Source organism: Anolis sagrei, chromosome 6, assembly GCF_037176765.1.
Source record: "Anolis sagrei isolate rAnoSag1 chromosome 6, rAnoSag1.mat, whole genome shotgun sequence".
Taxonomy (NCBI): Eukaryota; Metazoa; Chordata; class Lepidosauria; order Squamata; family Dactyloidae; genus Anolis; species Anolis sagrei.
In genome coordinates this window covers 48357595-48381786 of record NC_090026.1, presented here as the reverse complement: position 1 = coordinate 48381786, position 24192 = coordinate 48357595, and the positions used below count along the sequence as shown (strand labels likewise).

The 24192-nt window shown below is 41.7% G+C and overlaps 1 protein-coding gene across 4 annotated transcripts in view; it reads right to left on the bottom strand.

Annotated features, from left to right (window-relative positions):
- Positions 1–24192, bottom strand: part of ADAM11 (ADAM metallopeptidase domain 11) — a 141468-nt gene that overhangs the window by 99636 nt on the left and 17640 nt on the right. For all 4 annotated transcript variants that reach the window (XM_060781225.2, XM_060781226.2, XM_060781224.2 and 1 more), the window contains exon 3: positions 3826–3902. In XM_060781225.2, coding sequence (XP_060637208.2) covers positions 3826–3902 — 77 coding nt within the window. The remainder of the gene's footprint in view (positions 1–3825; positions 3903–24192) is intronic.

Here is a 24192-nt window from a genome sequence, read left to right as displayed (position 1 = left end):
TTTGTGCGAAGATGTCCTTTTGTCTATCTAATTGTATGGTTACAAAATAAAAGAGATCTACTGTTTCTACCAATAATCTTTAGACATTTCTAATCTCCACATATTCACATTTTTCAATCTATATGTTAATGCTTTTTGATATAAGGCATCAACTCGCACTGAACTCAGCATTCTAAAGAGGACCATAAATGTGTATGATGATATTCAGTTCAGTATTTATAGTTCCAGTTTTCTTCTCAGAAATGCCTCACGTGTGATTTTCCATTTGCTTTACTGATACACGTTGATGTCTACCATAGGTTCTCTGCCAGATCGCTCCAAGATTGAGGCTGGATCTACACTGTCCTATATCCCAAGATCTGATCCCAGATTATCTGCTTTGAATTGGATTATATGAGTCTACAGGGAAAGATGGATGGATGGCATCCTTGAAGTGACTGGAATGACCTTGAAGGAGCTGGGGGTGGTGACGGCCGACAGGGAGCTCTGGTCCATGAGGTCATGAAGAGTCGGAAACAACTGAATGAATGAACAACAACAAACACGCTGCCAAATAATGTGGGATAAACAGATAATCTGGGACCACATCCTGGGATATAGGGCAGTGTAGATCCAACCTGGGTGCCTCACTGATCAGAGCTTAGGAAAGTTGTTTTGAAGTCCTAATAGCACTGTAAGAGGACTTCTAAAGTAAGAGCCAAGAGGAGGACACAATGCAGCTCCAACTAGTAGGCCTTCCCCATATAATTTTGCCAACTTGAGCAGAATAGTAAATGCTGTCCCTTCCCCATTATTTGTCAACTGAAGAAGGAAGCTCAAATAAATATCTCATCTCTGCCCAATCATAGAAATATAATAATAATAATAATAAATTAAATAGCTAATAATATGCTGGTCTGTCATAAAATAAAAATCAGCTGCCTTAATCGGCTGCCTCACAAGAGAGCTCTATGTTAGATAATGTGTTCTACTTCCTCCTTAAAGCACAAGAATCAAATGTGAACACATTAAGTAGCTCTATCATTGAATAACATAATACTGTGTGACACAATTTTTGTTCCTGGGTTATAAATGTCATTTCCTAATTGATTCTATCATAAAAACATGGAAAAGGTTTATTAAACTGCAAAAATGTTGTTTTGCAGAACATCCTGCAGCATATTTTGCTATAGTTTTTCAAAGTCTTAACCAATTCAACATACCATGGTTGAATGAAAAGTAATGCCTCCACCTTGGTAACTCCTCAACAGATGGCAGTACTGGCATGCGGCAGGTACTGGCTTGTTCAGTAGACTCTCCTCTATAGTTTCCTTTTTAGCAGGAAGCCTTAGCATTGAACAGTTATGTTGTTAAAATGTGAAATATGGAACCCTGCACAGACAGTCGGTCAATGCAACTTAAACAACATGCAGTCATTGAATTTTTTTAAATTCTTTTTGATAATTTGAGTAAGTAGAGTGTCTGTATATATTCTTACAAACTTGTTATAACAAATTGTTCAATTGTATATGTGTATTCATGATATGTGTTGTTTGTAGACCCAACCGCCTGACAAAGGCTCTCGTGAGTCGAAACAGGTTGCAGGTTGGAGTCAATTCATGTGACTAGTGGAGTCTACTCATATGTAATAAAGAAGAGAACATTTTCTCAAATGAAGACTTTGTTTTATACTTCAAGAGAAGAACCAGTTGTTTCTACTTAATGTGAATGTGGCAGGTTTTTTTATATGTGCATTTGTAATATATACATTGAGTTAATTTAGTTATTTTCATATTACCACAATCAGTGGATTTTGGTCTCCACAGTTTCAGGAGAACCCATTTTTCTTTTGGTCATTGAATTCTTGACAGCATAATAATAATAATAATAATAATAATAAGAAGAAGAAGAAGAAGAAGAAGAAGAAGAAGAAGAAGAAGAAGAAGAATCTTTATTTATACCCCACCACTATCTCCTCCAACAGGGACTTGGGGTGGCTGACATGAGGCCAAGCCCAAACAACAAGTTACAATAGAATAAGATACAAATTGCAATAAAAGGTGTCACCCCAAAGGAGATTCATCAGAGAATGCAAAACATTTATGGTGATTGTGTTGATGTGAGTACTGTGTGTCACTGGATGAGTAAGTTTAAAGATGTTGAGGTAACACCTTCTGCTGTCAAGAATTCAATGACTGCACGTTGCTTAAGTCGCATTGACCGATCGTCCGCACAGGGTTCCATACTTCGCACTTTAACAACACAACCGTTCAATGCTAAGGCTTCCCACCAAAATGGAACTGTACATGAGAGTCTACTGAACAAGCCAGTACCTGCTGCATACCAGTACTGCCATTTGTTGAGGAGTTACGAAGGTGGAGGCATTACGTTTTATTCAACCCTCGTAGTTTGTGGCAGCCACAAAAATGAAGTTTCTGGGGTATAACCATGACTTTCAAAGTACATATTGCAGAATTAAACAAGAAATAACATTTTCGAACCAGGAACAGAAAATGTTTCAAATATCGTTACATAGTGTAATTCATACACCTAGCTCAGTATTACCTACACTCACCAGAAACAGTTCTTCAGAGTCTCAGATGGGGTCATTTGCAGCCTTATTGTTAAATAGTCCTTGAGTAGCTCCCATATTACTGGGGCAATGAAACAACTCCTGGCTTTATAGAAGTTTTCTGGGATACTGGACCCTATTTCCAAACAGATTCAGCACCCTGGATAGTTCTGCTAATGTCAGTCAATACCTGGAATGGATTCCCTACACCATCAAGGGAATTTTGAATATAACCTGAGCATAATCGGATTCACTAGTTGTTAGGGACTTAAACTGGGTTTACATTTATAATGCTATCCCATATTAAAGGCAAACAAAGTTCTATGTTCTTGGAAAGCCAAAATAGTTTAAATAAATGCTCTAATGCAGCATTATCTGTAATTTGGCCACAGCTCAGGGTACTACAACTCTCAAAATCCCCAAGCCAGCCTATCAAAGTTTAGGATATGACATGATCCATTTTTATAATTTGTGTTGGGTTGTGTACATTTTATTAATATAGATGTATTGTTGTTGTATTCGGGCATTGAATGTTTGCCTTTTATGTTTGGAATCTGCCCTGAGTCCCTTTTGGGGAGATAGAGTGGAATATAAATAAAGTTTTTTTATTATTATTTAAAACACAACAAGTTGAGTCCACAGCAGACACTCTGCTGGCTGTTGTATTGGATCACATGTCGGACACTTCCTAAGTGTTTAGGACTGTGTGATGTATTATTATTATTATTATTATTATTATTATTATTATTTTACTGACACAAAAGCACAGTATGTCACAGCAAACAAGATCTATATGCTGGATTTCGTATCACAAAATCGAACACTTCCAAGCGTCTAGGACTGTGTGGTGTATTTTCGAATGAGGCGCGCAGATCCATGTAAGGTGGCTTTTTGCAGTTTTTTGTCATGATTTTGTCATGTTTATTGTTTCCAAATGCCGGCTGAGATCTTTTGGCATGGCACCTATGATGACTGGAACCACCTGTACTGGTTTATGTCAGAGCCTTTGCATATTATATTATTATTATTATTATTATTATTATTATTATTAGAGTGCAGTGTATATATGTCTGCATGTATATATTCCTCCCTTTACCCATAGTCTGAAGTAACATAGTCCCTGAAGCCACACACAGTGGGCATCATTGGCCTGGGTTGCTATTGATGACCACAGACTCATAGACTAATTGCGACCATTGCCTACACAAACATACACACACATCTGCTCCTGCATTTGAACCCAAAGAAAAGCCACAACCACAGAAAATACTTACTGGTTCAGTTCAAGGTCCAGGGTGAAAGCTGAGCCAAAGGCATGGATGAGGAAGCTCACTTGGGCCAAATGTATAACCTAAGGGAAGAAAGAGAGACAAGAATGGGTCTTTCTGTTGCATCTGCCTTTAGTTAAAATTACTAGCTACATAGCTCTGATATACCTTATATTGATGTTACAGGGTTTCTTAACCACAGTAGTCAGCAGTGTTGCTTCGCAAATCTAAATGCAAATGTATATGATCATATAAATTCCTTTTAATACTTATTATTATTTGCTGTTTGTATTTTATTTTGTTGTATCGTAATTCTGGGCTTGGCCTCATGTTAGCCGCCCTGAGTCTCCTTTGGGGAGATGGTGGCGAGGTATAAATAAAGATGATGATGATGATGATGATGATGATTATGATTATGATTATGATTATTATTCTAAGGTCACTCTGCTGGCTGTTGTACTGGATCAGACATCGGACACTTCCCAAGTGTCTAGGACTGTGTGATGTATCAGCAAATAATGCATGCAGATCCCACTAAGGTAATTTTGTCAGCGCCAATTGTGTTTAAGTGCAGGCCAAGGTCTTTAAGCACTGCACCCAGTGTGCTGATCACCACTGGGACCACCTTGACTGGCTTGAGCCAGAGTCTTTGCAGTCCGATCTTTAAATCCTCATATCATATCAGCTTTTCCAGTTGTTTCTCTTCAATCCTGCTGTTACCTGGGATGGCAACAAGTCAGGAGCATTTTCCTAAAGAACTCTGTCAGTCTGAATTTGGACTTATTATTAATATTATTATTATTATTATTAAACTTGCATAATAATAATAATAATAATAATAATAATATAATATCTCTATGCTTCCTCCTTCCTTGTTGAAACAGGGTTGCTAATTCCTTGGCATGGAGGTCAATGCTGTAGGCTCAGAGCTTGTCATCAAAATCACCACAGTTTGCAAATAGGGTTGCATATCAGGTAATAGCAACCAAGAGGTTGTTTTTATACATTTACAGAGTGCTGTTGCATCCCCCACCCCATTGTCAGGAGCCCCACACTGCAAATCTTGTTTTATAGGAAAAGGAGAACAACTCATAGAGCCTGAAATCCAAGTGACTTTGAGTTTCAATACATTCATTCTATAAAAAAAATGAAGTAATAGATTTCTGGACTCATGCCAGTAGTTTCCCAGATGGATTTGCTTATGAACTGAGTGGTGCAACTCTTCCAAGGAAGCAGTAGCCGTGCCAATTCCAGATCAACAGCATGCTAACAGGGCCAAGTGGCATGCAGGGTCAAGGGAACAAGCTGGAAGAGGACATAACTACAATATCTTCTTCTCGCAATCGCGTCAATGTGGAATACCAATTGGCATGTGGATTTTCAGGATCAGTGAGGAAGCAGAACAAAGGAGGGATCGAGTTAATATTTAAGGACTTTGCTAGCTGCAAGAGCCAGTGAATGGACACCCAAACTGATAGAATCATAGAGTTGAAAGAGACTTCAGGGGCCATCCAGTCCAACCCCCTGCCAAGAAGCAGGAAAATTGCATTCAAAGCACCCCCAACAGATGGCCATCCAGCCTCTGTTTAAAAGCTTCCAAAGAAGGAGCCTCTACCACACTCCAGGGCAGAGAGTTCCACGGCTGAACAGCTCTCACAGTCAGGAAGTTCTTCCTAATGTTCAGATGGAATCTCCTCTCTTGTAGTTTGAAGCCATTGTTCCACATCCTAGTCTCCAGGAGAGCAGAAAATATGTTCACTCCCTCCTCCCTATGACTTCCTCTCACATATTTATGCATGGCTATCATGTCTCCTCTCAGCCTTCTCTTCTTCAGGCTAAACATGCCCAGCTCTTTAAGCCGCTCCTCATAGGGCTTGTTCTCCAGACCCTTGATCATTTTAGTCGCCCTCCTCTGGACACGTTCCAGCTTGTCAACATCTCTCTTCAATTGTGGTGCCTAGAATTGGACACAATATTCCAGGTGTGGTCTAACCAAGGCAGAATAGAGGGGTAGCATGACTTCCCTGGATCTAGACACTATGCTCCTATTGATGCAGGCCAAAATCCCATTGGCTTTTTTTGCCGCCGCATCACATTGTTGCTTCATCTTTAACTTGTTGTCCACGAGGACTCCAAGATCTTTTTCACACGTACTGCTCTCAAGCCAGGCATCCCCCATTCTGTATCTTTGCATTTCATTTTTCTGCCTAAGTGGAGTATCTTGTATTTGTCACTGTTGAACTTCATTTTGTTAGTTTTGGCCCATATCTCTAATCTGTTAGGATCATTTTGAATTCTGCTCCTGTCTTCTGGAGTATTGGCTATCCCTCCCAATTTGTGTTGTCTGCCTTCTAACCCTTCATCTAAGTCATTAATAAAGATGTTGAACAGGACCGGGCCCAGGACGGAACCCTGCTTATGGCACTCCGCTCGTCACTTCTTTCCAGGATGAAGAGGAAGCATTGGTGAGCACCCTCTGGGTTCGTCCGCTGAACCAATTACAGATCCACCTAACCGTAGTTTTGCCTAGGCCACATTGGACTAGTTTGTTTGCCAGAAGGTCATGGGGGACCTTGTTGAAAGCCTTACTGAAGTCCAGATATGCTACATAAACAATGAGACCATGGAATCCGTTTTGTTATTTAATGTGCATATTAGAATATGTCAGGCATATGGGATCCCAAGTTTAAGGCAAGGTACAGTCAGCCCATTTATTTTTTGCAGATTTGATTATTCACAGATTTGATTAAAATATCGCCTCTAAGTCTGCCATTGTAACCCTATGGTTAACTTTGCTTTTGACATTGATTCTTAATGCTTAAATGTATATGTTCATATTCTGACGTTTGTACATTTTTGGTGCTGGTCACTGACCGCAAATAAATGTATATATAAACCCTATGGTCAACTTCCACTGGAAAAACAACTTCCCATAGAAAACTTGGACCATCTACAACATCACTTTTGACTCTGGGAAAAATTCAGCATTGCCTTTGAAAAATCCTGCAAATCTTTTGGGAAAACATGCAGACAAACGTCAACGTCTGGAAGAAGCAAAGACCACCAGCACTGATGCAATGATCCTCCACCGTCAACTTCGCTGGACTGGCCACATTGTCCAAATGCCCAATTACCATCGCTCAAAGCACTTACTCTATTCAAAGCGGTTACTCTATTCAACTCAACCCAGGAACAGAAAACGGAATGTTGGTAGAGATCTAAAGAGATTTAAAGATGGGCATAAAGCTATCCTTAAAAATATGGCATAAACATCGAGAACTGGGAATCCCTGGCATTTGAGAACTCTAAATGGAGGTCAGCTGTTACCAACAGCACCAAAGCTTTTGTGAAGTCACAAATACAGGACAAAAGGGAGAAATGTGCCAAGAGGAAAGCATATCAAGCAAACAATTGTTGTGACTGCCTTTCATCTGGAAATCTATGTCTTCATTGTGGTATACCATGTGGATCCAGAATAGATCTCTACAGTCACTTATGGATCCACCGCCACTCTGAAAGAGAATCATACTTGGTCACGAGTGATCACCTATCACAAATCACAGAAACATGCCGAAGCAACTAGATACACGTCAGCACTTCTTGTAGCTTTTTATCCTTTGTTTATTTACTATTTATTTACAGTATTTATATTCCGCCCTTCTCACCCCGCAGGGGACTCAGGGCGGATTACAATGTACATATACATGGCAACCATTCAATGCCATAGCCACACAACGTATATAGACAGACACTCAGAGGCTATTTAACATTCCAGCTTCTGGCCACCAGGGGAGCTGTCTCTTCCTCATTCTTTGCATACTTCCTGGAGATTTTTATGGCCTCGTAAATCAGTTAAGTATCACAAAGTGGTACCTAAATTTCCTACTTGACAGATGCAACTGTCTTTCGGGCTGCAAAGGTCGACAACAAGCTACACAATTTTGGTCGGGAGCTCAGTCCGACCTGGACTGGCTTCGAACTCATGACCTTTTGGTTAGTAGTGATCTTAATGCAGCTGATTTCCAGCCAGCTGCGTCACAGTCCCCCTTTTTTAAGCCAACATGTGTTTTAAGCAGTTTTTACTGTTTGCAAATTTGATCCATAGGATGTTCCTAATTTCATTACCTGTATAACTTGTGTTGTTGAGCTTGGCCTCATGTAAGCCGCTCCGAGTCCCTTGGGGAGATGGTGGCGGGGTATAAATAAAGTATTATTATTATTATTATTATTATTATTATTATTATTATGTTATGCTACAGTGTAGTAAGGGTCTCTGGACCATAATAAAAATTTACCTTACCTAATTAGATATTCCTCTCTCTGGGAATCTCTAGCCCTCCAGTACAACCCAGAAGAGGTTGACAATAGAGTTATGCTGGAGAAACTAGATATTTCTAAAAGTGTTTTTTAAAAATAGCAATTTCATTTTTGTTTTTTCATTTTGCAAGGGTCCTGTGCTCCTAACCCAATGAATGCCTTATACACATCAGAAAGGAAGTTAAGGTACATACATACCTTTAACCTAGGAAGGTTAAGGTAAATATGTACCAGATTTCATCCTGAATGCACACCTTGAGTGGAAAAAAATGGACAGCAAGTAATAATTTGTTTTTAAAATATCCTGCTCTCATCCGCATTGAAACTTCCTAATTATCATCACATCTTGTGACAGTGAGTTCCATAATCATATTTTTGCCAAGTAAATTTTTCTACCTGTCAGAGATATCACTGATTTAATGTAATCCAGGACTAAACTCCATCTGGACAATGTGGATTTTCAGATCAGCAGGATACACACAAATACTACTGTGAAGTACAGATAAAGTCAGTCCAGCTGGGAAAATAACCTTATACAAGGCCAAGGGAGAGGCAGGAGGTGTGTGTGAACTTGGCAGAAAGGTTGGCATTGAATAGGAAAAGTGGTTGGAAAGACTGAAGGAAAGAGGGCAAAGTGGTTAGCAGCTTAAAAGCTTTTGGGACTGAGTCCTGGCTCAAATTAAGCCCTGCTCAAATGCTGCAGGAGCAAATTGGGCTAATGCAATTTTTGGCTGTATAATGGAAGAGAGCATGGAGGACATGAGAGTGACTAAGACCAAATACAAAACTTACTCAAAACATTAAGGCTAGTTCTGGTTTGGCTGTTATGTCCTCTCCAAAAGCTCTTTCTGTTTTGAAAGTGTATGAGAGAGTGATGGAAAGGGCAGAGAAAGCAGCCCTGAGTACCTCTAGGACTCAGCAGAGATGTTGGCCTCTGGAATATGGACAGGAGAAGCTCAAGAACTGTGTAGCCACAATGACAATTCTAATGACTGTTACGGTAAGTCCTTGCAGGGCACAAGTATATGTGTGAAGAAAAACCTTATTGTTTGTAATTATCTGACTAAGTAGGTCAATCAGCAATCTTGTGCCATGTCCAAGGGGCTATAACTGTTTGAGTTTTTTGAATACAGTGTGATGGGTGTTGGATTTCTGGTGGGCTGCTGCTGGAGTTGTGTTTCACCAGTGTGGAATACCAGTGGGAGATGCTGATGGTGAAATGGCTATTTACTTCAGGTTGTTTTGATTTCCCATTTGCTGCTTAGAAGATGCTTTATTTTATGCATATTACAAAGACTGTGTAAATAGTCACGGTCACCAACAAATAGTCACCAACAAATGCTACGTTCAGCAAAGGACAAGAGGAATCCTCTCACCTCTGCAGGAGTCTACCGTAGGGACCACCAAACACAGCATTGCCCAAACACGAATCAAGGAACATGAAAGGCACTGCAGCCTACTCCAACCAGAGAAGTTAGCCATAGCAGAGCACCTGATGAACCAACCTGAACACAGCATATTGTTTGAGAACACAGAAATGCTGGACCACTCTCACAACCACCATGTCAAACTACACAGAGAAGCCATTGAAATCCACAAGAATGTGGACAATTTCAACAGAAAGGAAGAAACCATGAAAATGAACAAAATCTGGCTACCAGTATTACAAAACTCAAAAATTACAACAGCAAAACAACAGAGAGTAAACAATCAGGCACAGCAGATCACCTCTCAAAGAAAGATTCCTCCAGGCACCTCCAAGCCATTAAATGCTAATCAAGGTGGTCAGTTGAAACATTCACAGCTAGCTCCAGCAGACAAAAGTCCTTGGCCCCACCCTCGTCTTTCCACAGATATATAAACCTATTTTCCTACTTCCAACAGACCTCACTACCTCCAAGGATGCTTGCCACAGATGCAGGCAAAACGTCAGGAGAAAATGCCTCTAGAACATGGCCATATAGCCCGGAAAACCTACAACAACCCAGTGATTCCAGCCATGAAAGCCTTCGACAATACACTGTGTAAATATGTTGCACTGCTGATTTTTATGTGCAGCATTGCAAGTTTTGTTTCATCTCTGCAAAGTAAAGAGAGTAAAGATTTTCTGTTTACCTTGACTATTGGTCTGAGACTATTTTGCATCTGGGTTGTTGGGCGTTAGGTCGCTAGAATAAAACACACGCTGCGTAACAATGACCTCATGAGATGGGTCACTGGAATCGCCACGCATTGTGGAGAATCCAGCAGTGCCAATTGTGGGGCGTGGGAACCCATCACCCCATATCGCCTGACTCACCGATTGCCCCATCCCACATGGGGAAACATCAGCCACCCAACTCCCCACCCCCTTGTTTCAAAGGCAACACAGGAAGCCTTCTATGGTGCCGCTGTAGCAGCATACACTAGGTCTTCTATAGTTTTACAACGGGTCTTTATTGGAAGTAATTCAATACTGTGGGATGGAAACCAGTGGGCTCCATTGTAAAACTATAGAAGATCTGAAAGTAAGTCTGTCTGATGATATCATAAGTGTGATTGATACCAAGTGAAAGATAGAACTCAATCTCCCCCCCCCCCCAATCAGCAAAGCGAGATCTAGATCCACGAAATCAATAATAATAATAATAATAATTTTATTTCGTACCCACCTCTCCAAGTGGCTCAAGGCAGATCCCCCTTCTATCACAGTAGCCCCCTGTAGCTCACTCTCCAGCATGGAGTCCTACAGTCCTTCCCCCTAATCCCCCATCCCATCCTTTTTCCCCTCCTACCCAAGTGAGTGAACAAGGAAACTTTAAATGTCACATCCTAAACTGAATAAGGAGGTGTTTAATTCTCCTGACAGATGCATACGCACTTACAGACGTACGTAGGAGAGGTCCCTTCTTGTGTTGTTACAGAGGGAAAAGAGAAAGGAAAAAGGTGAGGAAACTATCCAATTGGAGTGCAGGTAGACAAGCAGAATGACAAGAAAACAAGGCACTGTTGGTTGATATGTATACACAAATATACATATTTTCACACGCATGACAACAAAAAGAAAAGGCACAGGGGTTTTTAATTTTTGTGACCTAAAATAATCTAATACTGTGAACATTGGGAAATGCCAAGAACACCCATTTATACCAAGGTAACTTCAGGAAGGGGGAACTGTGTGGCTTTCGAGACTAGTTTAAATTCAGATTTAAACAAGCTAGTGTGGCATTAATGAAAGCAACCCAAAGCAGGATATTGCCCATTGGAGATTGGATAAAGCTGTCTGGATAGTTCTTTCAGTGTCTCAACCTCAAGATAAAACCAAGAAGGAAAATTGTAGCCTCCTCATGGCACACATTAAGCCAAATGTTTTCATTCACAGGATGAAGCTCCTCCATACATCACAGAGGCACATTTGCAAATTTCTCCTTTACCCCCATGTCTTATGGAAAGTAACATGTGAAAAGTCAACCCTGTTAAGAATTAAGCCCTATGCACCATAAACTATTACATCTTCCTTGCAGCTTCTATTCCCTTTTTTATGTGTTCAGTTCAGGATTGTTTATGGATTTACCCTCAATTAATCCATTCCCAAGAGGGAGCAGAATTAATTATTAGTCTGCTTTTAATTTCTTGTCCCATTTATAGTTAATAAAAGGAAACATTCATTAACCCGACTCCCACCCAAAGAATTAAGGGACACTTCACCTGAGCCATGTTGAACAGAAAGAACAGAAAGAAATATGCTGAGAAGAATCTTCTAAGTCAGTGTTTCTTAACCTTCCTAATGCCATGACCTCTTAATACAGTTCCTCATGCTGTGGTGAGCCCCCCCCCCCCCCACCACCATAAAATTATTTTTGTTGCTACTTCATAACTGTAATTTTGCTACAGTTATAAATCAAAATGTAAATATATGATATGCAGGATGTATTTTCATTCACTGGACCAAATACCCGATACGCCCAAATTTTAATACTAGTGGGGGGTTTGGGCGGGGGTAATTTTCTCATTTGGGAATTGTAGTTGCTGGGATTTATAGTTAACCTACAATCAAAGAGCATTCTGAACTCCACCAATGATTAATTGAACCAAATGTGGCACACAGGACTCCCAAAAACAACAGAAAACACTAGAACGGTTTGGTGGGCATTGACCGTGTATTTTGGAGTTATAGTTCACCTACATCCAGAGAGCACTGTAGATTCAAATAATGATGGATCTGGGCCAAATCCATCATTATTTGGAATGAATACTCAATATGCCCAAATATGAACACATTTGGAGTTAGGGGGAAATAGATCGTGACATTTAGGAGTTGTAGTTACTGAGATTTATAGTTCACCTACAATCAAAGAGCATTCTGAACCCCACCAGCAACAGAATTGGGGCAGACTTCCCACACAGAACCCCTATGACCAACAGAAAATACTTAATGCCATCCAGTCCAACTTCACCATGGCAAGAAAACGTATTTTAAGCCCTCCTGACAAAGAGTCATGTACTCAATATGCCCAAATGTGAACACTGGTGGAGTTTGGGGAAAAGAGACCTTGACATTTGGGAGTTGTAGTTGTTGGGATTTATAGTTCACCTACCATCAGAGAGCATTCTCAACCCCACCAACAATATAATTGGGCCAAACTTCCCACACAGAACCCCCATGATCAACCGAAAATATGGTATTTTCTGATGGTCTTGGGTGACCCCTCTGGCACCCCCTCATGACCTCCCCGGGTCCCGACCCCCAAGTTGGGAAATGCTGTTCTAATTGAAGGTACAATTACTCTTAAGAACTTCATGTGAGGTTTCCCAATTTCAGACAGATTGACCCTTATTTGTAAAAAAAAAAAAAAAAATTAGAAAAGTGTTGCAACAAATATTGTTTTACAAAAAGTGGGAAGGCTACACTGTCAATACTGGAGCACAATAATTGCAATAAAGTGTGTATTATTTATAGAAACCTGGATAAATTAAGATGCCCAATTGAAAAGTGAACACTTTCTAATTAAACCACCTTTGTATGCTCAGAAGCATATCTGTCTTTTTACTATACACATTCTACAGTATTTATTGATCTATCTGTTCATTCTCTTCATTTATTCTCTCCTCCTTTATTAAAGTGGAGTTAAACCTTGACACAATGTTGAAGAGACTATACACTACAAAATCTCAGTTCAATCCTCATACGGTAGTTAACGTAAAAAACTGTAAAGTATTTTCTATCCAAACGTACTAAATATGAAACTTGTCATTTTCATGCTATTTTCAGGCTCATCAGAAGATATAAAAGTTCCTTTAGTACAGGGGTCCTCAAACTACGGCCCGGGGGCCGGATACAGCCCTCCAAGGTCATTTACCTGGCCCTTGCTCAGGGTCAACCTAGGTATGAAATGACTTGAGAGCACACAACAACAACAACAATCCTATCTCATCAGCCAAAAGCAGGCCCACACGTCCCAATGAAATACTAATAAGTTTATATTTGTTAAAATTGTTCTTCATTTTAATTATTGTATTGTTTTTAAGTGTTATTAGCACTACAAATAAGATATGTGCAGTGTGTATAGGAATTCATTAATATTTTTTTTCAAATGATAATCCGGCCCTCCAACACTTTGAGGGACTGTGACCTGGCCCTCTCTTTAAATAGTTTGAGGACCCCTGCTTTAGTGTATTACAGCTATTGCAACATCCCAGCTGAGACCTCTGTTGGCCGATTGATTCTGGAAGTAGTAATAAAAATGGAATATTTCCCAAGTTATAGGTTGCTTGGTTTTTATTTATTTATTTATTTATTTATTTATTTATTTATTTATTTGGCCATGCATGGTTTTGGAGAAAACTACTCCTGGTCAATCGTAAACCGGATCGGGGTATAGGATGGCAACCTGTGTTGGATGGGGTTACACTCCCCCTGAAGTCACAGGTCTGCAGTTTGGGACTTCTCCTGGATTCATCACTTACGCTTGAGGCTCAGGCGTCGGCGGTGTCCAGGAGGGCGTTTGCACAGCTAAGACTTGTGCGCCAGCTGCGACCGTACCTCGCAAAGGTTGATTTGGCCGGGGTGGTCCATGCCTTGGTCACCTCTAGGTTGGATTACTGTAATGCGCTCTACGTGGGGCTGCCCTTGAAAATGGCTCGGAAATTCCAACTGGTTCAACAGGCGGCGGCCAGGATGTTAACTGGCGCTCCTTACAGAGAGAGGACAACGTTTCTGTTTAAGGAGCTCCATTGGCTGCCGTTTACCTACCGAGCCCAATTCAAGGTGCAGGTGCTTACCTACAAAGCCCTAAATGGTTTGTGACTTGCCTACCTGTGTGACCGCATCTCCGTGTATGAACCCACGCACTCCCTTCGTTCAGGAGAGGCCCTGCTTGCGATCCCACTTGCGTCACAGGCACATTTGGTGGGGACAAGGGACAGGGCCTTTTCTGTGGTTGCCCCCCCAACTCTGGAACACCCTCCCCAAAGACATTAGACTAGCACCCACGTTGGCAGTCTTCAGGAAGAATCTGAAGACCTGGCTATTCCGATGTGCCTTTCCGGAATAGGATAATCTCCAGCATTACGTCCCAGAAGCACTTTATTAGAGTTTAAGACTCTCTGCACATTGCACTTACCCGGAAATCCAACATACCTCCTGCCACATCCAGCACTTTTTAACCTGTACCCATCACTGGCCCGGCCCTGGTTTTTTATTGCGTAATGATGTAATGTTTTGTTATTGCTTATGTTTTAATTTGCTTTAAATTGTATTATTGTTTTGCTGTTGTTGTGTTGAGGCCTTGGCCTTTGTAAGCCGCATCGAGTCCTGCGGGAGATGCTAGCGGGGTACAAATAACGTTTAATAATAAAAATAAAAATAATACCTGGCAAGGATCCATTATCCAGAATTCCAGAATCCAGAAATACTCCAAAATCTGAAAATGTCCACACGGCTAAATAGTGAAACTTTTGCACAAAATTATTAAAAGTAATGTTCATAAAATTATCTTTGGGGCTTGTGTATGACATGTATATTAAACATTCATGAATTTCTTATTTAGACTTCGATCCCATCTCCAAAATTATATGTATATATGCAAATGCAGGTATTTCCAAAATCTGGGGGGAAATCTGAAATCTAAAATACTTCTGGTCCCAAGCATTTCAGACCATGGATACTTGACAATGAGAAGGAATCAATAGTCACAAAAGAAGATTTGTAGTTGGAGCCACCTCCCCACTGCAGTTGCCTGTGCTTTTCGGCATTGTGCCGCATCCCCCGGTGCACAAACACCTCTATACGCCACCAGCAGCAATCCTACCTTTGCTCCCACCGTGGCTGAGTGATTATCTTATTCATTATGGATGAGATCTTCTGCATGCCTCTCATTTAATCTAGCTTAACACTTGCATACACCTACGGCAGAGAGAGTTTAATGGAATCCATTAAAGAGGTTTTGAGAGACATGGGGAGAGAAAGTGCGGAATGGAAACATTCAGAGGTTAAACCTTCTGAGTGGGCACTATGTGGAGAGGGCAGGAAGGAAGTCCTCTCAGCCAAGTCTTACTGACCTTTCCTTCTTGACTTCCTAGGCCTCCTGTCAATTTCTGTATCCAAAAAGGCTGTTAAGATTCTGTTTGAAACACATCAAATGAGCACGGTCTCAAATTCACAGCAAAACAGCCACAGGAAGGATCGTGTCCCATTTTGTCGGGAATATCGCTCACACAGATATCTAATCCAGTAATTCAGGGGCCCTAAACCTTTTAAGTTCTTATTAAGAAGACAATCAATACAAAGGGTTAGGAGATCCAATTATGGATCTGTCACATCTCATCTTGGCTGGCCCTAAGCCAGAAACTCTCAAAACGCTGTGCCATGGAGGAACTGTTTGTATACAAGGAGATATTGATGAAGACATTAAACATCCCGATAAACCCAAAGCACTCATTCACAGAGGAGGCTGCCCAACGCATCTCTGTGAGGTTGAATTTAGACTTGTTGTTGGTCATTCGTTCAGTCATTTCTGACTCTTCGTGACTTCATGGACCAGCCCGCACCAGAGCTCCCTGTCGGCCGTCACCACCCCCAGCTCCTTCAAGATCAATCCAGTCACTTCGAGGATGCCATCCATCTTGCCCTTGGTCGGCCCCTCTTCCTTTTTCCTCACATCTTCCCTAGCGTAATTGTCTTCTCTAAGCTTTCCTTTCTTTCATGATATGGCCAAAGTATACTTCAACTTTGTCTCTAGTATCCTTCCCTCTAATGAGCAGTCGGGCTTTATTTCCTGGAGGATGGACTGGTTGGATCTTCTCGCAGTCCAAGGCACTCTCAGAACTTTCCTCCAGCACCACAGTTCAAAAGCATTTACCTTTCTTCGCTCAGCCTTCCTTATGGTCCAGCTCTCACATCTGTAGGTGACTATGGGGAATACCATTGCTTTAACTATGCGGATCTTTGTTGACAGTTTGATGTCTCTACTCTTCACTATTTTGTCAAGATTGGTCATTGCTCTCCTCCCAAGAAGTAAACGTCTCCTGATTTCCTGGCTGCAGTCTGCATCTGCAGTAATCTTTGCACCTAGAAATACAAAATCTGTCACGGCTTCACATTTTCTCTCTCTATTTCCCAGTTGTCAATCATTCTTGTTGCCATAATCTAGGTTTTATTGATGTTTAACTGCAACCCAGCTTTTGCGCTTTCCTCTTCCACCTTGATTGGAAGGCTCCTCAGCTCCTCCTCACTTTTGGCCATCAAAGTGATGTCATCTGCATATCTAACATTGATAATGTTTCTTCCAGCAATTTTCACCACAGCCTTGCATTCCTCAAGCCCCGCACATCGCATACAATTTGAATAGGTTGAGTGAGAGTATTCAACCCTGCTGTACGCCTTTCCCAATCTTGAACCAGTCTGTTGTTGCATGGTCAGTTCTTACTGTTGCTATTTGGTCCTTATACAGATTCCTCAAGAGAGAGATAAGGTGATTTGGTATGCCCATACCACCAAGAACTTGCCACAATTTAGACTAGGACTGCGGATACAGAGAATCCGTGCCTGGCAAGCAATTATGATAAAGATTGAAATTCCTGACTGAAAAACAGTCACCAAGTGTAGACAGCCACAGAGGTTTATTAGCAATCTGGCCAGAAAGGATGCAAGTACAGTTAGTGTCAAAAATCTAAAAGCATAATATGCTATATAGTCTAAGGTTGGGCTACCGGAGTCTCGTGGAGAAGGGAAAGCATTTATTTCATTTGGGTCTCCCTGGAGAACTATAAATCATCAGGGTGGAGGGCACTGTGTTCAACAACACCTGTATGCAGGCATGTAGCCGGGGGGGGGGGGCTTGGGGGGCTTCAGCCCCCCCCCCCCCCAATTCTCATGGTGGTCCACGAGAAGGCCTTACTGGTACATTATTTAGACTGATCTGATCACCATGCTCAATATATCCCATATGCATGGGGGTATTGGGGTAACGATACAAAAGGTTTGCTAGGGTAGACCCTCTTTCACTCAGACTCAGCCCCCCCCCCCCCCCGAACTAAACTCAGCCCCCCCCCCCCCCCCGAAACAAAATCCTGGCTACGGGCCTGCCTGTAAGGTGTAATATCTGTCCTTGCCTTCTTTTGCTAAATGCTTGGGGGTTTTGTATATCGGAATGGATTGAATTATATGATCTCAGGCAATATCAAGGCAAATAGAGCACTGCTTTCTAAACTGTGGGTCCTGACCCCAAATGTGGCCCCCTTAGCACAGTGTTGGGATCACAAAAAACCTGGCAACAGTAAAAGGTTTTGGAATGCCATTAATTTGCACAAATCTGTTAGCAAGAACATGCAGTGTTTACAGTGGACTCTGCAGAAAATGTTTCAGCTGTACATCATAAAAAGAATTCCTTTGCACACTGCACATTTCTTATTTGTAGTGCAAAAAAACCATGAAAGAACAATATAATATTTAAAATGAAGAACAATTTTAACCAGTATAAACATATCAGTGTTTCAGTGGGAAGTGTGGACCTGCTTTTGGCTGCTGAGTCAAGTTAATCAGGATTGTTGTTGTGTGTGTCTTCAAGTCATTTTAGGTTTAGGAGCCCTTGGTGGTGCAATAGGTTAAACCCTTTTGTCGACAGGACTGAAGACTGACAGGTTGTAGGTTCAAATCCGGGGAGAGCGTGGATGAGCTCCCTCTGTCACAGTGGTTCTCAACCTGTGAGTCCCCAGGTGTTTTGGCCTACAACTCCCAGAAATCCCAGCCAGTTTACCAGCTGTTAGGACTTCTGAGAGTTGAAGGCCAAAAACATCTGGGGACCCCAGATTGAGAACCACTGCTTTCCGCTCCAGCTCCCCATGCGGGGACATGAGGGAAGCCTCCCACACAGAGAGCGGAACTGGTTTTAAATTGATTTTAATGTATATGTTGTGCCAACAGTTTATGCCTATGTTTTTGTTGTATATTGTATGTTTTGTATTATTTTGCATATGTGGAAACCGCTTTGAGTCCCCTAGGGGAGATAGGGCAGTATACAATTAAAGTTATTATTATTATTATTATTATTATTATTATTATTATGGTAAAACATCAAAACATCCGGGTATCCCCTGGGCAATGTCCTTGCAGATGGCCAGTTTTCTCACACCAGAAGTAACTTGCAGTTTCTCAAGCAAAAAAAAATAGGTTTAGGGCTGGGCCAGGTCAATGACCTTGGAGGGCCACATCTAGCCCCTGGGCCTTAGTTTGGGGATTACTGCCCTAAGGCATGGGGGGTTCTGGGGCTGAGAGCCTAGTGGGCTTCCAAGGTTGATCAATTGAACCTGGGTCTCCAAAGTTATAGTCCAATGCTCAAACCACTATACCACATCAGCTCTCTGAAGTCATTATCTGCTGGTTGTATTCAATTCAGAGGAAACAAATTCAGCTTGTTGATGGTTCCCTATTATCCTCCATATTAGCTTTCTCTGTTGCATGAGAATATGAGCAATTTTGTGTCTGTTTTCAAAATGGGATTTTGCAATTACAATGGTCATGTCCACTTGCAAATGCTTGGGGGGAGAGGGTGAAATCCATCTCTTGCTATTTTTTCTTCTGATCCTTTCAGATCTCCTTTTTTTTGTTTTTGCTTTTTTGGATACTTCTCTCTTCCCTTTGCTATCAAACCCTCTGTATGGAATTTGGAGGGTTTTCCAAAAATAGAACTCAAGAGCTCTTGTTCAAGAGAGAGAATGTATTTCATAATTTTCAAACACTAGAAGCACCGTATGAAAAACAAAATAAGGAGAAATAAAGGTGAAAAGGAGAAAATGGCTCCAGCATGCAGGAACGTTTGAGTCACAACCTCAGAGGATGCTTGCCATAGATGCAGGCGAATTGTCCGGAGAGAATGCCTCTAGAATAGTGTTTCTCAACCTTCCCAATACCATGATCCCTTAATACAGTTCCACATGTTGTGGTGACCCCCAACCATAACATTTTTGGCCTGCATCAATAGGAATGTAGTGTCTAGATCCAGGGAAGTCATGCTACCCCTCTATTCTGCCTTGGTTAGACCACACTTGGAATATTGTATCCAATTCTGGACACCACAATTGAAGATAGATTTTGACAAGATGGAATGTGTCCAGAGGAAGGCGACTAAAATGATCAAGAGTCTGGAGAACAAGCCCTATGAGGAGCAGCTTAAAGAGCTGGGCATGTTTAGCCTGAAGAAGAGAAGGCTGAGAGGAGATATGATAGCCATGTATAAATATGTGAGAGGAAGTCACAGGGAGGAGGGAGCAAGCTTGTTTTCTGCTTCCCTGGAGACTAGGACGTGGAACAATGGCTTCAAACTAAAAGAAAGGAGATTCCATCTGAACATGAGGAAGAACTTCCTGACTGTGAGAGCCGTTCAGCAGTGGAACTGTCTGCCCCGAGCGTGATGGAGGCTCCCTCTTTGGAAGCTTTTAAACAGAGGCTGGATGGCCATCTGTCAGGGGTGCTTTGAATGCAATATTCCTGCTTCTTGGCAGGGGGTTGGACTGGATGGCCCATGAGGTCTCTTCCAACTCTTTGATTCTATGATTCTGATGTTGTCTTTCACCTGTAAGCTTATCATTTTCCCCCTTTTCTTGGCACAGATTTCTCATCAAACAATAAAAGATGGGATAATTGCACAATTTTTACAAGGAGACACAACATTTAGAAGCAGCATCCCGTATTTTGCAGGATGGCTGCTTTACGCAAGGAAAGCAGCCAAGATCCCAAGTCCTGCCAGAAAGTTTTACAGCTGTTCCATTCTTTGTATCCCATTTTCTTATTCAGAGAGCTCAGAAGACGCTCCAAGTTTCCAGCTGCCAACATTTTCTACAGTTGCTCTGGGTGGATCCCATTTGTTGCAAGCAGAAATCTAAATTCAGCCAAGGAAAAAATCCTTCTGAGGCATTTTGCCTGGCGATGAATCTCCAGCCTTTGTTTTGGAGTCACCTGGATCATTTCACTGCTCCAAGAAGGCTGTGCCAAACATTACAGAGAGCAGAAACGATCCAGAAATCATCATGTATTTGAGACAAGGGGAGACAAACTAAGAAGCTGCAATGTATTTTCAAAGATTTTCATGGCCGGAAACACTGGGTTGCTGTGAGTTTTCCAGGCTGTATGGCCATGTTCCAGAAGCATTCTCTCCTGATGTTTCGCCTGCATCTATACCATGCAGATGTGGACAAGTCTACATAGGAACCACCTAATAATAATAATAATAATAATAATAATAATACTCTTTATTTAATAACCCGCCACCATCTCCCCAATGGGGACTTGGGGAGGCTTACATGAGGCCAAGCCCAACAGCACATTACAATAAAGTAAAACCAAAACACAATAACAACACAGTAAAATACATACAACATATGAGTACAAAAACAATAAAGCAGACGACACCAAATTCGGAGGGATAGCCAATATTCCAGAGGACAGGAGCAGGATTCAAAACGACAGGTTAGAGAGATGGGCCAAAACTAACAAAATGAAGTTCAACAGGGACAAATGCAAGATACTCCACTTAGGCAGAAAAAACGAAATGCAAAGATACAGAATGGGGGACGATGCCTGGCTTGAGAGCAGTACGTGTGAAAAAGATCTTGGAGTCCTCGTGGACAACAAGTTAAACATGAGCCAACAATGTGATGTGGCGGCAAAAAAAGCCAATGGGATTTTGGCCTGCATCAATAGGAGCATAGTGTCTAGATCTAGGGAAGTCATGGTACCCCCATATTCCGCTTTGGTTAGACCACACCTGGAATATTGTGTCCAATTCTGGGAACCACAATTCAAAAGAGATATTGACAAGCTGGAATGTATCCAGAGGAGGGAGACTAAGATGATCAAGGTTCTGGAGAACAAGCCCTATGAGGAGTGGCTTAAAGAGTTGGGCATGTTTAGCCTGAAGAAGAGAAGGCTGAGAGGAGACATGATAGCCTTGTACAAGTATGTGAGAGGAAGTCATAGGGAGGAGGAAGCAAGGAGACTAGGACGCAATGGAACAATGGCTTCAAACTACAAGAAAGGAGATTCCATCTGAACATTAGGCAGAACTTCCTTATTGTGAGAGTCGTTCAGCGGTAGAACTCTCTGCCCCAGAGTGTGGTAGAGGCTCCTTCTTTGGAAGCTTTTAAACAGAGGCTGGATGGCCATCTGTCGGGAGTGCTTTGAATGCACTTTTCCTGCTTCTTGGCAGCATGGGGTTGGACTGGATGGCCCATGAGGTCTCTTCGAACTCTATGATTCTATGTAACAACCTATTCCAGTGCAGCACCCCCTCAATATGTTTGACTACAACTCCCATCATTCCATCCTGTACAGCCATGCCCTTTGAATAGCAATTGGAGTTGCAAACCAGGACATCTGGATGACAGAAGGCTTAAAAATGTTGCTTTACAACAGCAACACAAAATAATATTTGAACAATGTATTGTCGAAGGCTTTCATGGCCGGAATCACTGGGTTGTTGTAGGTTTTCTGGGCTATATGGCCATGTTCTAGAGGCATTTTCTCCTGACATTTCGCCTGCATCTATGGCAACCATCCTCAGAGGATGCTTGCCATAGATGCAGGCAAAACGTCAGGAGAAAATGCCTCTAGAACATGGTCATTTAGCCCGGAAAACCTACAACAACCCAATATTTGAACAGCGTCCATGAAAGATGGCATAAAAAAAAAACCAAGGTATTCCAGAGCTGAAACAATGCTTGGCAAATATTTAAAACATGGACTACAAATATATATGATATATAGTTTTTAATGTCCAGAATGGATCCATAGGTGCACATCTGGAAGCAGAAGATCTGCTTGAGAATGTCTTCCTACATTTAACTGTCGCTTCTCTTTCAAATAATGAGACATCCAAAAAAGCGACACTAAAAATAACTCAGTGAATTCCCATTCTTCAGAAGAAAGAAGAGCTTGCATTTCTGCAATGTACCTCCAGAGAGTTTTTGGTGCAGAGGAAAACTCTGCTTGCATAATTCGACCCACCCCGATAAAAGCCCCGGTGAATTGATACCATGAGAATATGGTTACACAGTCTCCTGGCTTCAAAACAGAAGATTGCTTTTATGAATCAGATCAAAAGATATGCCTTGTCATCAAGATTTGAGGAGGGCAATTCTCAATATGATAGGATAACTTTAATCGATCTCCGGTTTCCTCCTGTCAAAGCAGTTGGTCAAGGCATACTCAACAACTGTCTCCATTTGGCAACAACACTCCCTGTTAATCCTGGGTTATCCTACTTTTTAGCTTCTATGGCCCGTTCTACACTGCCATACAACCTAGATTACCAAAATAGATAATCTACATTATCATCTTTGAACTGGATTATATGAGTCTACACTGCCATATAATCCAGTTCAAAGCAGATAATCTGGATTTTATATGGCAATGTAGAGAGCACCTATGTGAGGCACTGCTTGGAAAAGTTGGGAACTACAACTCTCAGCAGTCATTCTGACTGTTGAATTCTAGGAGCCAATATCCCTTCTGTTATAGAACTCCAATATGCTGATGACAATGTCGTCTGTGCACATTCAGAAGAAGACCTACAAGCCACTCTAAACACCTTTGCAGAAGCATACAAGAAGTTCGGCCTGTCATTGGACATCGAGAAAACCAAAGTGCTTTTCCAGCAGTCACCAGCCAATCCTCTTCCAGCAGTCACCAGCCAATCCCTCTCCAATGCCAGAAATACAACTTAATGGTGTAACATTAGAAAATGTTGACTATTTCCGCAACCTTATAATAATAATAACACTTTATTTGTACCCCGCTACCATCTCCCCAAGGGACTCGGTGCGGCTTACATGAGGCCAAGCCCTCAATACATCAAAAAACAGAACATCAATAAAATAAAACATCAATAAACAAAACCTTGGCAGCCACCTCTCCACAAAAGTCAACATTGACATTGAAATCCAACACCGCCTGAGCTCTGCGAGTGCAGCATTTTTCTGAATGAAGCAGAGAGTGTTTGGGAATTGGGACATCCGTAGGGATACCAAGGTGCTTGTTTATAAAGTTATTGTCCTCCCAACTCTGCTATACGCCTGCGAGACGTGGACAGTCTACAGACATCACATGCAATCCTGGAACAATTCCATCAGCGCTGCCTCCGGAAAATCCTGCAAATCTCTTGGGAAAACAAGCGGACAAATGTCAGCGTTCTGGAAGAAGCAAAGACCACCAGCATTGAAGCAATGGTCCTCAACCATCATCTCCCCGGACCGGCCACGTTGTCCAGATTCCCGACCACTATCTCCCAAAGCAGTTGCTCTACTCTGAACTCAAGAACGGAAAATGGAATCTCTCAGTTCTTGTGGGTTTTTTTCGGGCTATATGGCCATGTTCTAGAGGCATTTCTCCTGACGTTTCGCCTGCATCTATGGCAGGCTTCCTCAGAGGTCTGCTGGAGCTGGGAAAAAAGGGGGTTTATATATCTGTGGACTGACCAGGGTGAGACAAAAGGCTTTTGTAAGTTGGGCTAGGTGTGAATCTTTTCAGCTGACCACCTTGATTAGCATACAATGGGCTGATTGTGCCTGGAGCAAACTCTTAAT